Raw genomic sequence first — 17,752 nt, 5'->3', positions numbered from 1 at the left:
GTACACTTATATATGGAAGAATCCTATGGTCAAGATGTTTATGTATACTTACTACTTAATCATTGAAGTTAAGTTTTGTGGAGTGGACCACTAGGAAAACACTAACTGAACTGAAAAGGATTTAAAAAATTGCATAGAGTTGTTCTCTCAATTTGAAAATACTAGAAAACCCTCACTACAAGAAAAATATACCTACTGAGTATTTCTCACCAAATTTATTTCGTTGGAAATATTTAAATTTCTGAGGGAATTTTTCAAAGGATTATATTTTATAGGAAGCAGAAAAGTTTGCATTTCTACTTGTATATTTAAATTTAAATATAACTTAAATATTTGGCCCCTCACTATAAACAAAATTTAAAACATGAAAGATTAAATTAAAAATTTCTAGAATACATTAAGGATAAAATACTTTTTTTATAAAATATATGTGTATTTTTCTGTTATGTCACGTTTAATAATTGACAATAATGACTAATGTAAAATTATTTGAAAATGTTATGGATTAAAATAAAAATTTTAAAACATAAAAGATTAAATTTAACAAAAATTAAAAACATAAAAGATCAAATATGTATTTTAGCTAAATATTTTTTACTCTAAAAAAGATAATTAAAAAAAGCGTGGAACATAACTCGGTAATAAAATTTAGTTTCAAAGAGTAAAAACTACACTAACACCATACTTTTTTTTTTTATTGAGATTGTATATAATTCTATTTTTAAAGGTTTACACCAATCTTCCTTATAATAAGAGTATATAATGTAATATTTTTAAATAATTAAAGTGAGTTGATCTAAGGTTAAAAAATGAGAGATATTAGAAGGAATTTGATAAAATTTTAAGAGATGTTAGTACTTTATTTTTAAAGAATGACTCGTGTTATTATATTTTTTAAAAAATAAATTTAAATTATTTTTAATTAATTATATATACCATATTTATGTTTTTAATCTTTTTAATATACCGTATATACCATATTTATATACATTGGATGTTGTTGAAATTGTGTGTGTAGCACTGTGTCTAGAGATTGTGAGATCTAAGACCAAATTTATTTCAAATTTTAATTTAGTAAACTTTGTTATTTTTTTAAAAATAAATTATGATTTCATATTTTAAATATCATTTAAATTTTAAATTGACTCTCAATTAAAGATTTAAATTAATCTATAAATACAAAATATCAACATGAAATGAAATTTAGTTAAATGTGTGATGTTATAATCAAGATTTTGTCAAAACATTTTTTTTATATATATCAATCATAGACTTATTCATTAAATTTAAATTTTTCATTAATTTCAATAGATTTTTTTAGATAAAGAAGAAGTTAAATCTAAAATAGATATAAAATAATTTTTTTATTTTTTAGAATAAAATTAAAATTTACTTAAATAATTTATGATAATCATTATATTCATAACTTAAGATTATGTAGTCTTATTAATAAAAAATAATTACAAATAATAGATTATATCTAAACAAAATTTACCAGGCAAAGGCCTCATGCTTATGGTCTCCACGGTCCTCTGTATGTATTTTAATGTTTTTTTTGGTTAGTTGAGACATGAGATAACTGATAGTACACGTACAGTAAGCAATAAACTTGACTGTCTCCCACTTTCTTTTTCTTTCTATATAATAGTATAGTCCAAACTTTTTCAAAAAACGTAAAATATCAAATATGATATGTAAAGCAAATATTGGAACAAAATGAATGATATATATATATATAGCAAAAGAGATACGGTAAATCCACCGTACCTACATATGTAGATAGTTCAATGATCTGGGACTATGTAGTCTCCAACTCATACACTAAATTTGCACAAGATATGGCTGATGACAGGTATCTATACTATAAAATACAAGATTCCACCACACACAACAATTTTGAAACTTGGAGGAAAACTTAATTTGCAGCTGAACCTTTTTCTCTTAATAATAATAATAATAAGAGTTTGTATATTACCTTTTATAACATGAATGACTTCCTCGGCTAATAAATTCAACAATTAAGGAGAGAAAAAAAAGAAACACAAAAGAGGCTTTTGTTCACTTTTCTTAAAAAATTATTAATGGCTTATTGACAACACGATTCTGCGTCTCATTGACATTACTGTTATCATCTTCCAAAAGAAACACTCATATAGATAGTGTTTGTAATAAAAAAAAATTTAACCGGATCCTATGCATTTTCACAAGAAACTGCAGCGTGTGCAGTTGTACTTATACATCCAACCATTAAAATTTATTAAATTTAATTGAAAAATGATCATTTTATCATATAATGAAATGAATTGAATGAGTGAGATCACTGCAGTGACAATATTAACTCATAAGTTTAGATTGGTAGAAAGTGATAGAATGGAGTGGTACAAATGAATTTTTAAGGTGTTCTACTGTTTGTATTTTTAGCCTTACTTTTTTCATTCCGTTCCAATTATTACAAGATATCTTAGATAGGCCCGCAGCCTCAACAGTTTCATAGTTTCCATGTCAATAATAAATACCAGCTATCCCTGCAATATTTCGGAAGCAAATTTGAAAGAAGCCTGAGACTAAATAGTGCTAAGAACTCTAATGGTGGACAAGATGAATATGCTGATATTCAAGTCCCTTGTGATTTCTTGGCTGCTAGTTTTCTCTAGCAGACACACCACAGCAGAAAAGAAAACCCATCACACTAAAAACACATACATAATTCACATGGACAAGTTCAACATGCCAGAAAGTTTCAACGACCATCTCCACTGGTATGATTCATCACTGAAATCAGTATCAGACTCGGCAGAGAGGCTCTACACATACAAAAAAGTAGCTCATGGCTTCTCTACAAGGCTAACTACACAAGAAGCCGAGTTACTATCAAAGCAACCTGGAGTTCTCTCTGTGATCCCAGAAGTTAGATATGAACTCCACACAACTCGAACACCGGAGTTTCTGGGGTTGGCCAAATACACCACTCTTTCACTGGCCTCTGGAAAACAAAGCGATGTCATTGTCGGAGTGCTGGACACTGGTGTGTGGCCTGAACTAAAGAGCTTCGATGACACAGGACTTGAGCCAGTACCGAGTAGCTGGAAAGGTGAGTGTGAGAGAGGTAAGAACTTCAAGCCATCTAACTGTAACAAGAAACTTGTTGGTGCAAGGTTTTTCTCGAGGGGCTATGAGGCAGCCTTTGGACCGATTGACGAAAAGACGGAATCAAAGTCACCGAGGGATGATGATGGCCACGGAAGTCACACCTCAACAACAGCAGCGGGTTCTGCAGTTTTTGGAGCAAGCCTATTTGGTTTTGCTAATGGGACAGCAAGAGGAATGGCCACACAAGCCAGAGTTGCAACTTACAAAGTGTGTTGGCTTGGAGGGTGTTTTACATCAGACATAGCTGCTGGAATTGACAAGGCCATTGAAGATGGTGTCAACATCCTTTCCATGTCAATTGGGGGAGGTTTGACGGATTACTACAAAGACACTATTGCAATTGGAACTTTTGCAGCCACTGCCCATGGAATACTGGTTTCCAATTCAGCAGGAAATGGTGGGCCTAGTCAAGCAACTTTGTCTAATGTGGCACCATGGCTAACCACTGTGGGTGCCGGAACTATAGACCGTGATTTCCCTGCCTATATCACCCTTGGAAATGGAAAGATATACACTGGGGTGTCGCTTTACAATGGCAAACTCCCACTCAACTCTCCACTGCCAATTGTTTATGCTGGTAATGCAAGCGAAGAATCCCAAAACCTGTGCACCAGAGGTAGTTTGATTGCCAAAAAAGTAGCCGGAAAAATCGTGATATGTGACCGGGGAGGGAATGCTAGGGTGGAAAAGGGTTTGGTGGTGAAGAGTGCTGGAGGCATTGGGATGATACTATCAAACAATGAAGACTATGGGGAAGAGCTAGTAGCTGACTCCTATCTCCTCCCTGCAGCAGCTTTGGGCCAGAAATCAAGCAATGAGTTAAAGAAGTATGTTTTCTCATTTCCCAATCCCACAGCTAAACTTGGATTTGGTGGCACCCAGTTAGGAGTCCAACCATCCCCAGTGGTGGCAGCATTCAGCTCAAGAGGGCCAAATGTGCTCACACCAAAGATACTCAAACCAGACCTGATTGCTCCAGGAGTCAACATCCTAGCTGGGTGGACCGGTGCAGTTGGACCAACTGGCTTGGCTGAAGACACCAGGCATGTGGACTTCAACATCATCTCAGGCACTTCCATGTCCTGCCCCCATGTCACTGGCTTAGCTGCCCTTCTTAAGGGCATTCACCCAGAATGGAGCCCTGCAGCTATAAGGTCTGCCCTCATGACCACTGCCTACAGAACCTACAAAAATGGCCAGACCATAAAAGATGTTGCCACAGGGTTACCGGCTACGCCATTTGATTATGGCGCCGGACACGTTGATCCAGTGGCTGCTTTTGATCCTGGCCTTGTGTATGATACCACCGTGGATGACTACTTGAGCTTCTTCTGTGCCTTGAACTACAGTCCCTATCAAATAAAGCTTGTTGCAAGAAGAGACTTTACCTGCAGCAAAAGGAAAAAGTACAGAGTGGAAGATCTCAATTATCCATCTTTTGCTGTTCCTTTCAACACAGCTTATGGAGTAAAGGGTGGTTCTAGCAAACCAGCCACTGTCCAGTATACAAGGACTCTAACAAATGTGGGTGCCGCAGGAACGTATAAAGTTTCGGTGTCGCAGTCTCCGGTGAAGATTGTGGTTCAACCTCAAACACTTAGTTTCAGGGGACTTAACGAGAAGAAGAACTACACAGTTACATTCATGTCTTCTTCAAAGCCTTCTGGAACAACCAGCTTTGCTTATCTGGAATGGTCGGATGGGAAACATAAGGTTACTAGTCCCATTGCTTTCAGTTGGACTTAAACTCTGATTTTTGAAGGCCCTAACTTTGAATTACCTGTTGCAAGCAAACGTGGTCGTGTCCATGAGTAATTGTGTCTCTTTGTTTTGTTCTGTTTTTGGTCCAGCAGAAGGGCATGATGTTATGTTTCTTTTTGTTGTACTCCTCTGAAAATAAGTAAAGAATGATTGTACAGAAAAGAAACAGGGTAATGGAGTACCTGAATAAATGACAGTAAGCTCTTTCTTGTCCCACTATGTGGAATAGGTAGTCCACTTGGGTTATTCATCTATATCCCCAAAGAGCAATAAAACAACTACACTTGCCATGGTCTGATAGACGTTTACCTAATAAAGAACTTTCTAATGGTGTGCTCGAAAGTTTAATCTCAGTTTCAATTATATGACAAATATGATCGTTATTATAGGTTAAAGTAATTAAGTAAATGATATAAAAAAATTTAAGATCCCGTGTTCATTAGTCACTTGATGAACTGAGCAGGCATGAGATTGGGTCTTTCGACTGGTTGAACATATCCTCGTTTTCCTCTATTGCTCTCTCCAGTTTCCATCCAAACCATCACAATTCACCACCCTAGACTCCCATTTTTGTATTTAAAATTTTAAAAAAAAGTAATCAAGAAATTTCAGGTAAACAATAATCTTTAAATCAATTGATAAGCTCTATCTTTATCAGAATAAAAAGAGAGCCATCTTTTCGTCAGAATCCCAAGAAAACGACCTTGAGTAACTACAAATGACTTTTTTAGTCCGATTATAATTGGAAACATGTCCAGTAATAATTCATTTGCTTAAGACTTCAGAAGATTGATGACATTAGCATATGAACCCACTGGGTTGATTAGATTGTTACCCCAACTTAAAGTATCAAAATAAGAAAAAAATATTGTTAGCCTAACTTCATATAGAAAAGCTTAACATTGGAAAAAAGGGAAATTTGATTTAGCTTATTGGAAAGAGATACAAGCTGTAGCCTTAAACGTGAAAATAAAACTGTAGTTCTTAAGTGTACACTTTAACATGAAATCCTTCGTGTATAATGCATTTTCTTGAACCAAGTTGGTTAGCCAATGACTTCTAAATTCAAAAGACAAACAATGTAATGAAATTTACAAATAAAGCTCAAAAATTCAATATGACTCTAACTGTATTCTTACAATTCCATTTGATACGTTTCAGAAAAGCAAAAACACATGGTGTGTTAGAATATTTTGACGATGTGATTAAAAATCAAATCATACATCACTGGGATTAAGATTCTCTACAGTTAAAAAAAAAACTGCATGAGATTTCAATTATTCCTTTAATTTTAATATATAAAGAAGAGAAAAAACTTGCATGGACGGTGAAATTTTAACTGCACATGGTGCAGTTCTTTCTAAGCTGCAGGAAATCCATTTCCTGCCTCACTCAGGGTCCTCTACGGCCTGACAGACAGGAAGATAGTACGTATCGAGCTGCCAATATCTTTGTTTCACACCTTCCCAAACTTGTTCTCCCAAACAATCCTTAACCGGCAATGGAATTAATTGTGTGGAATACCCCAAATTCTCAAGCTCAAGGGATACCAAATTGCAGTAAACAACATGGAAAAATGCATTACTGCCACAAAGACCGTTGAAGAATGAGTAGATACCACCAGGCTTCAACAATGCGGGGAGATGCTGATGGAACTCCCTCAGATCTTCGTAGTACTCCCCATAGGTGTCAAAGAATATTCCTGAACAAAATTCACGCCAATGACCCATATCAAAGACATAATAACAAAGAAGTCTTTTCCCACTAGGTAAGATAAGCTATATGGGATTGCATGATTGTGATGTTAGTAGAGTCGGTTAAAAACTCTTTTATAGTTTGAGTTAAGGTCTAACATGACTATGAAAGCTAACTGATAGATAGGGTGAGGATTACTCCTCACTTATATACACTATTTTGGCTATATTACTAGTGAACAGAGCATCTCCAACACACTACCTCACACCTAACATTTGACGCCTAGAATGTGAAGTTTATAGAATTGGACATTTACAAGTGATTGCAGGACATTTGTGGGTGGTTCAATATCAACCCAATAATAGGTGGAGATACAAGTTGGTCTAATGGTGAAGGGAGAAGGAAAGGAGAGAGAGATCGCGGGTTTGAATCCCTCCACTAACAGATAACATTTGTCGATAAATAAATAAAAAATAATAAGTGGTCAACTGATAGACCCTAAAACAAGAACAACTGTTGGAGTAGGCTGTAATATCATCTTAGAATTTGAATTTAAATCTGACACATTTCCAAATGCTGCTACTCATGGGGGATGAGGCTCTCCCACTTGTATACACTACTTAATGTATATACTAGTAAACAAATAAATAAGACAATAACATTGCAATATTTTTCACAGGAGAATATCCTATTAATTGTAATTGTAATGCGGCTGCAACTAAGCATAAGAATTGGGCGATTAGCAAATACCATCATATGTTTCAAGCTGAGGCAGAACATCTTGCCATCGTCCAAAAACAATCTTGACACTTTCCTTCTGACCCCAACCGGAGCTAAGCATGCGTTCATAAACCTCAGGATGAGCCTCAACAATGGTGTGTGAAGCAGGTGCATATCGCTGAATGGCCGAATCCACCAGCCCCATTCCAAACCCAATATTGAGTACGTGGCCACCTCCCGAACAAACAGCTTTGGCATGAGCCTCCATCAACGGATTCTCCCACGCCATCATCACAGCCTTGCTTTCAGAGTCCATAAGCTTGTCTTCGCTAAAACTCACCCTGTCTTCCAAGTAATCGTGACCGGAATCGCCGTTCTTGTTTTCCTTCCTCGCAATTGTTCCCAGGATCAGTTCGGCTTGAATCCCTAATAAATTGAAATGAAATTAGATTCCAATGCTCAAAATGGAAAAGGAGACTGTTGAAAGGGAAAGTGTACCGGCGTTGACGAGAAGCTCGAAGGCTTCGTTGTGGCCTTCTTGCATGGCGTAGTCGCCGGCGGAGAGGTTGGAGGGGGAAAGAGCGTTCCAGGGAGCGCCGGCGGAGAGGAGGAGGGTGAGGACGGGTGCATGGCCGTGCTTTGCGGCGTGCATCAGAGGATTGAGGCCCTCGCCGTCGAAGTGGCTGACGTCAGCGCCGGAGTCTATGAGAGACCTCACTTTCTCCGTGTCACCTTTTCTGGCCGCCTCGCAAAGTTGCTCCTCCGCTTCATTCATCTTTGCTTGCGCACCTCAAACCCTCTCGCTTCCCACTCTTAAACCTCAACATTTCTTACCTTCCATCTCTTTTTTATTTACTTAACTAATTAAATAACAATAATAATGATAATAATTCCTACTAAAAAAGAAATAATAACAATTTCAATCTTAATCTTACAAGTTTTACTTGTTTTTAATATTTTATGTTTTTTATAAAAAAAAATATATGAATACATAGTTTTTTCTACAAATTATTATATATAAAAAAATATTCACCTTTATAATAATTATCTTAAAAATAATATGAAATAAGTATGTGAAAGTGTTTCAGCAATTAATTTATGATAATTAAGTTTTTTTTAACATTAGGATTGAGAACTTAAATTATAACTTCATAAGAATTGAGAAACAAATTAGTGAAACTTAATATTTCTTTCAAATTCAATTATAAAAAAAATTATTAAATATGAATAACAAATTATAACAATTTTTTTATCATATATACAAATAAGAAATTATCTCAAAAGTAATATAAAATATATTTGTGATTAAATAACTATGTGAAAGTGTTTCAACAATTAATATATGATAATTAAGCTTTTTTTAACATTAGGATTGTGAACTTAAATTATAACTTTATAAGAATTAAGAAACAAATTGGTGAAACATAATATTTCTTCCAAATTCAATTATAAAAAAATCAATAAATACGAATAACAAATTATAACAGATTTTTATCATATTTAATGATATTGTTTTAAAAATATTTTTGGATTAATCTGAAAACACATAGGAAGCTCGTGAAAAATGTTGAAGAACATGAATATTGTAAGTTCATGGATGAAGAATCTTAACTTGCATGATACCAAATATGAAAATGATTATACCTATATTGTAACTTGAAGAATCTTTCCTCCTTCAATGATGTAACTCCTGACTGATAAGTTGAAGAACCCCAAAGGTTACACGTTCAAGAAAGAGCAAACCTATGAGATTCTACATGTTTAAGAAAGTGTCATGAGATTTTAAACGTTTAACTCACCATTACCATGTGTCATGAGATTATTACGTCAAGTACATTGCAAAATCATTAGATTCTTTCTTGTGTGAACTCAAAGGCATGAGATTCTCATCCACTAATGATAAATGCATGACACCAAAGTCTACTTCGCGTGATTAAGTCACTAGCAAAGGGTACTTCTCTAATGTATTTTGAATTTTCTCCTCTTAGCTTTTCATTCTTCTTCATTCTTATTTTGCGAAGCTTGTTTTCTTTCTCACATGCCACTTTTTTCATTCTTTTTGCAATCTCTTGTTTTCTTTTTTTTGTGAAGCAATTACACGTGCACAACCTGGACCTATTGATGGCTCGTTGTTGCGCTTGCAACACAATTATATTTCTAATCAAGTGTGAGAAGGCAAAGAGAAAATGATTCGTCCAAGGTGTAATTTTGTATGGGTGTTTACACATTTGGAATTTATAGACAATCATGTGAAAAAACTTAATAAATGAAGCTAGTTTTGGTTGTGTTATAACTGTTGGGAAGAAGATTGATATAAACCAACATTTGGCCACTGCATTGGTTGAAAGTAGGAGGCCCAGAATTCACACATTTCATTTTTCACATAGGAAGACAACCATAACTTTAGAAGATGTGACCTTGCAGTTGAGCCTCAAGATTGACGGACTACTATAATTGGTGTCCTTACTAATGATTAAGTGTTGCTTGTCAAACCTTATTAGAGGACATTCCACCTAAGTATAAGAAAAATGATTTATCGAACCTGATTGCGGCTTCTGTTGATGTTGTGATTGCACAACATGCTAGAGCACATATCATGATGCTCATAGGCGAAATGTTTGATGTCAGATACATCAGGGGCAAGAGTTCATTTTATGTATTTCTTTTTGTTATCAAATTTTACAAAGGCGAGTCATTATAGTTGGGATGCAACAGTACTAGCTTCCTTTTTTTGAGTTCTAGGCCAGGATATAAAGCTTTTACAGAATGATATTAGAGGATGTTTGTTGTTGCTACAGTCTGCATTAAATGCATTGCCCCATGGATAGATGACTTATTTGATGAAGGAGTACAGCAAGAACTTGGATTTCCTCTTGCAGTGGTCACCGCCAATAAGCCAAACAAACATTCCCACTATAGACCACATATGAATGAGGTTCATTTTTCTTATTTATATTAAGTATTTCTTTGTGTTTTGTATTCATTAACAAATAAGTGACAATAATAACATATGTCTTCCAATTCTTGTGGACACCTTATGAGACACTTCAAATAAGGTGATTAATTAATCATGTTGAGGTATCTATGATTGTTCATGTAAAATTACCTCTCATATGTTTTCCAACGGTGGAATGACATGTAGTAAACAGGGTCATCAAACAATTTAGACAGTGAAAAAATATTCTAAATGACCCACCAAACATAGATGAACTCCACGACATAGGTATAAGAGGGAGAACAAATATTTGTTTGTCTTACTATCATTGTCGCTAGATTAACAAATAAAATCATTAGAATGATTATATTGTTCAAGGTGAAGTTGACCATAGTATTTTGCATGAAAATTCAGAATACGTGTAATGGTATATACGTTGAACTAGACGATATATACCACGTGAGGGGACAACATTTATATGTTTACTTAAGAATTTTGATAAATTATTGCTATTATTATTCATTATTATTTTGAACTTCATAATTCTTAATTTATGGTATTATCTTGACGATCACCACCATTAATCACATGTTGAACCCATTGTACCTCTAGTGTATGTTTCTAAATATATGTTTCAACATCGTCAATCACATGCACAATATATTTATCAATCATCAGACTTCTCTAAATATATGCCTCAAGGATGTGAACAAAGTTTTCAAACATCATAATTCTCATTATATGTCTCAGTGCTCATTTCAAGATTCCTTATACCTCAAATATTTTTGAAGGACTTTTACAAAGGTTTGGTATCACTTTTAACACTACAACATCTTCATACAACCCACCTCCATCAAGCTCTTGGTATTGTCCATCGTTATCTATTCAAATGCATGGTATGAGTTAAGAGGATGAAAAGGGAGATGATGATAACAACAATACCAATAACATGGATGATGATGAATGTGATAATGATGATAACCATAATGGTGACAATGCTCCTTAACAACAACAAATTGTTACAAGTCATCAACCTAAAACAAAAGGAGGATGAAGTCCTGAAATAAGAGAACAACAATTACCATCAAATCAAATGTATTAGGATGAAAGATCTCAACGCATATGCAGAAGAATTTATCATGTGACATCATCCTATTATTAATATTTTTGTTAAACAAATGTGTATAATATATTTTAATATTTTTATTTAAATTTAAATTTTTTACATTATTTTTTTAAGTTACAAAAAAAATAATAATCCTTGACATTTGTAAAAAAATATAAAAATTATTAAATATAAAAATATAGAAAATATATTAAATAAAACAATATAAAAATATAGAAAATATTAAATAAAACTAAAAAAATACATCAATTCATTAAATAATTAAAAAAATTATCCCTTTCTGTCTTTTCAACAAAAAAAGGAAAATAATTATATTATTAAAAAGCACATGACAATTTCTCCTGGTGAAAAAATTGCGATTTTTTTTAGAATACACCTAAAATGAATACAGATTAATATAATTAAAAAAAGATTAAATTAATTGAATATTAAAATATATTTTGATTTAAAACAATTAATAAAGCTGATATAAGTTTTGATTCTAATTTATAGCAACTTTAAATTCAATTAAGACATCTCACTATTTTTAATAAATGCACCTGAACAAAATTATAACATAGGAGCAAAAATAATTTTCTCTTTTTATATCATAAAAATTCACAATTATATTAATTAAAGTAATTTTAATGTAACAAAAAAGATTAAATTAATTAAACATTAAAATATATTCTAGATTAAATTCGTACGAAGGTGTGTCTCTAAAAAAACGATGTGTTTATATCTGTCAAATTCATGGGAAGATGTGTTTCTAAAAATAAATAAAAAATCATACTAAGAACCAACTTGACCGACCGCACAATTTTCATGAATTAAATGGGTGATTTACTCTGGAGGAAGCTAATCTTCATCCCACCCTACTGTACCAGCTGACACGGACATCATCTCACGCGTGCTTGCTGTATATCCAATTCTTCATACTTTTCCTTCATTGCCCAAAATAATTTTGTTACGTTTCCCTCCAACTATTCCAATCCATCTTTTAATTCACCTTCTCCCCCTTGTAACCCAACACAGATTACATACATCGAATTCCTCGGTTATTTCCTTTCCCAGATTTCGGTTGTTATTAATTATCATATTATTATTCAATATTCATGGCGTCGAGTTTTGATCGATGGGAAAAAGATCCTTTCTTTAACGCGGCCGAAGAAGTTCAGGAATCTGCAGACAGGTACCTATCATTCTTCCAATTAGGTTTTCCATTTGTTTTCGCCTTTTTTCCTATTTCATTTAATCTTCAATTTGGTTTTCCAAGGAAATGTAGGGATAATATAATAGAATCTTTCCAAGTAATTCCATTTTGGATGAAACAGACGCACTTGCCAAATTGTACCCTCCCCTTTGTTTTTTTTTTTTTTTATTTGTTTTTTTGAAAGGCTTAAGGTTTTTAAGTTCTTTTGTGTGCACAATCTTAAAAAAAATAATGTATTCCTCAGATTTTGTTGTCATTGATTTGCTATGGTTGTGTTTTCAAGGATGGAATCTACATATAGAACATGGATTCATGCAAGGAGAGATGCGTCCAGCCCATGGAACTGTGATGAACTCCGCCGAGATCTAGAAACTACTCTTGGCACTGCTAAATGGCAGGTAATTTCTCTTAGAAAATGTGTAGTTTTACTTTTTTGTATAATCATAACGAGCACGTGGTTGCATTTGGATGGACAATGCAGTTAGAGGAATTTGAACGGGCAGCTAGGTCAAGTTATAGCAGAGTTTCAAGTGAGGATGCGAGAAATAGACACCGGGATTTTATTCATGCCATTGGTGACAAGATTCAGAAAGTTGAACATTCGTTACAAGAATCTGTTCATTCAGGTAGCAAGGCATCTCTGCCTTGGACGCGTCTGGATGAAGGAGAACGAGATGAGCTTGCGTCGTTTCTTTCGGGAATACCGGTTCTCATTAAATGTGTTGGCAGAGACAATGAAAGTCTGCAAGCTAATTGTTCAAGCAATTTACATGTTTCATCTGGGTGGGGTTCGTCCGAAGCAGCGCTGGAGAAATCACGTGGGCATCGCAGGGCAGCTAGTGCTGATGCTGATATTGGTACTTGGAAAATCACTGTTTCTGACGATGTGCAACAATCTAGTTCCTCCAATGGTTCTTCTGGTCCTACTCCTATGCATAAGGTAGCCAGTCTCTCTGGATTTTTTGGTTCTATGGAAACCATCTCTAAGTTCAAGTGGCCTAAGAATGGTTATAGAAAGCTCAAAGCGGTTAATCCTTGTGAAGAAGAGGACAAGGCACTGCTACCACCAGCTGGATTGAATGGGGTTTGTTCTTTAGCTGCTTTTGTTTTTATTCTGTTAACAGAGACTTGGTTGTGTACTTTTAATGCTTTTGCTTTAGTATTAATACCTCATGTTTTTTCCCCCAAATAAAGGGCATCGAAGCATACTATGAGAGAAGTAAGAGTTCCCTTGGCAATTGTAATGAATGTTATGATAAGCAACTCCACGGGTGGTATGGGGCTCTCCATAGGCAGCTTCAAAGATCTCAATACCAAATGCAATACAATCGACCAGTTCAAATAGCTGTATGGGCTGTTATTCTCCTTTGCTTTATTGGTAGGCCTTTTTTTCTTTCTATAATATGTATGGCCTTCTTGATGATGCTTTCCATTTACCCCCCCCCCCCCCCCTCCTTTGGATATACAACTTTTTTTTGCCCCATTTTAGTTTTTCCTGGTTCCTTTGTTCGTGAAGCCTTTTCATGGTATCATTGTTCTTGCCTTTTCATGCTTTCTTTGTGGGCATGATTTTGTTGCAGTTATATATTTCACGTATAGAGATGAAGCTAATTTTGAATTTATAGAACTTTATTATTCGTATGCCTACTGTTGGGGGAACTTCCAAATATCATATGAAGTGGTGAGATTTAGTCACGATTGCCCCTTCTAAAGTTTTACTAAGAAATTTTATAGTTGGCCGTTTTCACCTACCAAGGGGTGTTCTGTGTGCATCCTTGTGCAGTTGTGCTTATATCTTGGTCTATAGTACTTGGTAACTGTTTGAAACTTTGTCTATATGCCTCACAGGCCAAACGAATACTGAGAAGCTATGTCAATTCAAATTCTCTTTGCAATTGTTACTTTTATCGTTTCCTTTGTCCTCCTCTCTTTATTGCAATAGTATATGTTGGCTTACAATTTTGATTTCTCTGCAGTTTTAATTGCTTTTTGCACGATGTAGAAAGGAAGATTTAGATAAATTTTCTATCAATTTCTGGTTGCGGCAGGCAGAATGGGAGAATGGACAAACAATCTTTTGATTCGAGTTCATATAATCTATGTTGTCGCTTAAGCAAGCGAGAGTTTTTTATCTACTTCTCGCTGGCATACATGGTGTCGATATAACATTTCAAGTGCTTTGATATTATTACTACTTAGAGTCTTCCATTATACATAGCAGTAGCATTTCCTTATTTTTTTCTTCTTCTCATTTTTGCTATCTATTTTTCGTTCACCTATTCCAGAATGGTCTCATGAAGATTGAAGAGTATTCCCTCTTCGCTGTTGTACTATATCACAAGATGTAAATGACAAAGTCAATGGACATAAATGTTGCAACGAATAAGATTTTAGCTTGCATGTATAAATTGAGGATAATATACCATGATTCTGTTTGGATTATTTATGAAATAATTTTAAGAAAATAAATTATATAAGTTTGTCCATATTCTAATTTGTAGAAGTTGTTCAAAATTAGTTTATCCAAAAGTTTATTTTCAATTTATACATAAATTAATTTTAACCTACAGAAAAGTTACTTAATTTTTTTTTTTTTAGTTTTCTTCTTGTGAATGTATTTATGAAAAAGTTGATTTAAACATGTCCTATCTTGGTACTTGTCAATTAACCAACACTCGTGGAATGATGGAATTAATTCAGGGTAAGGCACGTATCTATATCTATCATCTATTCATCTTGTGATGGCCACCTTTTCTCTGGGATGAATCATAAAAAGGGCTGCCAATTAACTAACTGCAATACCAAGTCTGGAGCTAAGGGAAAATAAGATACTATTGGAGGGCTCAAATATGAAAGAATTATTAATCTTGCATTTTCCAAAGTGATGTATTTTAAAATTAGAAAGATAGGGATTTTTTTTAAAAGACTAGAGCTATATATGTACAAATGTGTGTTTTGATTAGCTTTATTTTTAGAAAGTCGTTTGTTTTTATTCTTTTTAGAGAATTTCTTTTACCATGCACGACCATGTACTTGTGTTAAATACAAGAAACTAAAGAATTAATAAACACAAAAGTCATATGAAATAATTAGATTAGCTGCTAGAAAGCAATTCTCCATCAACCAGACGTTTGAGCCTGTTTGATTACGTGTAGGAAACCGTTTACGCATTATGAGAGCAAACGTGCAAGGAACAAATTTTTATGTTGAGTTAATTATATCCATTAAATTACGTTCCATCGAAAAATCAAACACATCTGAGCTATGCGTTCAATTCCGGAAAATATCAGATCCTTTGAATGGAAGTATATATTGGAAAGTACTAGAAATTAGCAACTGAACCAAATAAGCGCGTGTTTGAAGACTAACTTCAAGTTAAACGTCAATAACCATAAAGGCATTCCGTCAAACAGAAAAAACCATAAAGACATAGATTTCCGTTGGAACTTGGAAGTGTATTGGAAAGTAAAAAATGAGTAAAACAAACACACTTATTTTCAAAGTGTTCCAAATACAATGGACCAAAAAACAAAAAAATAAAGAGTTCTTCTCGTTTAACCCATATTTCATCCTCCAACAGATAGATATCAACTCTCAAATCTCAATTAAAAGCAATACAACTATACAATAACATTCAGAAAGCGAGTTAATAAGATGAGCTAGTAAGTGAGACATCGGTAACCAAAATAGAGTGCAGCTACAAGAAGTGGAACAAAGAACTCGTAAAAAACGAGGGACTTAGACCTTGCACTCTCTTTGATCACGAAGGCACTCATCTCTTTGGTGTCGGATTCCTTGTCGACAACATCCTTCACCTCTTGAACTGTGGCACCTTGGAGGACACCCACTTGGTACTTTAGGACCATGTTTTGCGCTGCTTTGCTGTGTCCAATAACATCAAACTCCTTTGTCGCATCCTTCCCAGCTACCTCTAGAATCACCTCTTCCCCTCCCGGGTGTTCCTCCAAGAACTTTGTCACGTCCAACACCTACCAAAATTCAAACAATCAATTAACATAACCTCTTTTTATTCTTCCATTTGATATGTGCAAAGTATTCCCCACTTTTTACAATAACTAAAATAACGGCTAAATGAGAGACGAGAAAGTGCCCCATGAATATCGTTTGAATATGGTGAAATGCCAATATAAATCAATGCCAGATCAAATGGTGGACATTATACTTTCTCACTTACATGTTTTTAGGCTAGATTTCCTATTTTCTTAGACACAATTAGCTACAAAAACACCAACTTTAATGAAATATCCTTTGCCAATTACATTTTTTTTATGTACATGATTCCGGCCCGAGACCTTGTTAATTTTTAGAAATCATCTCTTAATTAATTACTAGAAAATAAAAGGAATAATAACGAAAAATCTATATTTAATCTTTAAAAAAATCTGTTACTAAAACTTAATGACTTCAAAACTAACAAGGTAAAACAAATTTTTGTTATTAAACTTGGTTACTAATTTATTCATTTTTATGAGAGTGTATGAGACACAAATTAAGAAGCTACTACTTACCCTGCCATTGATCACAAGCCAACAGTCTTTGTTGGATTTATGTTGGGCAACCTGTGAGAGAGTGAAAACCCTTCGTTCTGCCATGCTTCCTAATTAATGAGTTTTGGCGTAGTTCCTATAACACGAGAAAAAAAAATGCTCTAGTTTGAAACAACAAGATACGTGCCAAAATTTATAAAATGGTGGTAGATAAGTTGCACTTTCAGTTACTACTACCACGTTTTTTCTTCCTCCGAGGGTTATCAACCACCAATCACCACCTTGACAGGAAGATCTAACTGGCTCTATTAATGATTAATTCCATATCATCGTCGTCTACAAGATTCCGAAGATATATAGAGAGAATTCCATTTAATTAATTTACTTGCCATGGATTTATTTCTATATTTTAAAAGATACAGAGTTTAATATTTTATTGCATAATGTAAAGTTGGTTTATTAACTGATAATTATACATTGCTTAAAAGAATAATAAAAGTTTAATGGAATAATAAAACTCAAATTTTTTATATTGTTTGTTTAAGGTTCGGAATTTAGAAATATTCCAAGGTGATGTTACATTAAGTTTTTAAAATAAATATTTATTTATGAATATTTAATTATATTTAAGGTCCTTGATTATCAAGCCCAAAACTCAATTGTTT

At 34.0% G+C, this 17,752-nt stretch overlaps 4 protein-coding genes across 4 annotated transcripts; 2 read left to right on the top strand and 2 right to left on the bottom strand.

Annotated features, from left to right (window-relative positions):
• The first annotated feature begins 2,387 nt into the window (after positions 1-2,387).
• LOC100818258 (subtilisin-like protease SBT1.7) lies at positions 2,388-5,228 on the top strand. The gene has a single exon (XM_003525877.5). It carries the CDS (start codon positions 2,587-2,589, stop codon positions 4,894-4,896), a length of 2,310 nt encoding a protein of 769 aa, XP_003525925.1. The 5' UTR covers positions 2,388-2,586; the 3' UTR covers positions 4,897-5,228.
• Positions 5,229-6,001: 773 nt separating this feature from the next.
• On the bottom strand, positions 6,002-8,150 carry LOC100527621 (protein arginine N-methyltransferase 2). Its single transcript, XM_003525878.5, has 3 exons — positions 7,825-8,150; positions 7,357-7,752; positions 6,002-6,613 (listed from the first exon to the last, which is right to left on the bottom strand). Exons 1-3 carry the CDS (start codon positions 8,099-8,101, stop codon positions 6,300-6,302), a joined length of 987 nt encoding a protein of 328 aa, XP_003525926.1. The 5' UTR covers positions 8,102-8,150; the 3' UTR covers positions 6,002-6,299.
• A 3,986-nt stretch (positions 8,151-12,136) lies between these two features.
• On the top strand, positions 12,137-14,962 carry LOC100815067 (uncharacterized). The gene is made up of 5 exons (XM_003525872.4): positions 12,137-12,558; positions 12,863-12,977; positions 13,061-13,663; positions 13,774-13,957; positions 14,556-14,962. The coding sequence occupies exons 1-5, from the start codon at positions 12,482-12,484 to the stop codon at positions 14,579-14,581; spliced, it is 1,005 nt and encodes a 334-aa protein (XP_003525920.1). The 5' UTR covers positions 12,137-12,481; the 3' UTR covers positions 14,582-14,962.
• Positions 14,963-16,073: 1,111 nt separating this feature from the next.
• On the bottom strand, positions 16,074-17,363 carry LOC113001935 (cytochrome B5). The gene is made up of 2 exons (XM_026128828.2): positions 17,109-17,363; positions 16,074-16,568 (listed from the first exon to the last, which is right to left on the bottom strand). Exons 1-2 carry the CDS (start codon positions 17,190-17,192, stop codon positions 16,239-16,241), a joined length of 414 nt encoding a protein of 137 aa, XP_025984613.1. The 5' UTR covers positions 17,193-17,363; the 3' UTR covers positions 16,074-16,238.
• Positions 17,364-17,752: the final 389 nt, after the last annotated feature.

This window comes from Glycine max, chromosome 6, assembly GCF_000004515.6.
Source record: "Glycine max cultivar Williams 82 chromosome 6, Glycine_max_v4.0, whole genome shotgun sequence".
Taxonomy (NCBI): Eukaryota; Viridiplantae; Streptophyta; class Magnoliopsida; order Fabales; family Fabaceae; genus Glycine; species Glycine max.
This window is presented reverse-complemented; position numbering and strand designations above follow the sequence as displayed.

What these genes read in the sequence shown, in the direction of transcription:
- LOC100527621 (XM_003525878.5), bottom strand. Translation starts at nt 8,101, where the DNA reads ATGAATGAAGCGGAGGAGCAACTTTGCGAGGCGGCCAGAAAAGGTGAC. An exon ending in CGAGCTTCTCGTCAACGCCG is followed by an intron (nt 7,753 to 7,824) that starts GTACACTTTCCC and finishes TCAATTTATTAG; the next exon opens with GGATTCAAGCCGAACTGATC. An exon ending in TCAGCTTGAAACATATGATG is followed by an intron (nt 6,614 to 7,356) that starts GTATTTGCTAAT and finishes AATTTTGTTCAG; the next exon opens with GAATATTCTTTGACACCTAT.
- LOC100815067 (XM_003525872.4), top strand. Translation starts at nt 12,482, where the DNA reads ATGGCGTCGAGTTTTGATCGATGGGAAAAAGATCCTTTCTTTAACGCG. An exon ending in TTGGCACTGCTAAATGGCAG is followed by an intron (nt 12,978 to 13,060) that starts GTAATTTCTCTT and finishes TGGACAATGCAG; the next exon opens with TTAGAGGAATTTGAACGGGC. An exon ending in TATTCTCCTTTGCTTTATTG is followed by an intron (nt 13,958 to 14,555) that starts GTAGGCCTTTTT and finishes ATTTCTCTGCAG; the next exon opens with TTTTAATTGCTTTTTGCACG.
- LOC100818258 (XM_003525877.5), top strand. Translation starts at nt 2,587, where the DNA reads ATGGTGGACAAGATGAATATGCTGATATTCAAGTCCCTTGTGATTTCT.
- LOC113001935 (XM_026128828.2), bottom strand. Translation starts at nt 17,192, where the DNA reads ATGGCAGAACGAAGGGTTTTCACTCTCTCACAGGTTGCCCAACATAAA. An exon ending in GGCTTGTGATCAATGGCAGG is followed by an intron (nt 16,569 to 17,108) that starts GTAAGTAGTAGC and finishes GAATTTTGGTAG; the next exon opens with GTGTTGGACGTGACAAAGTT.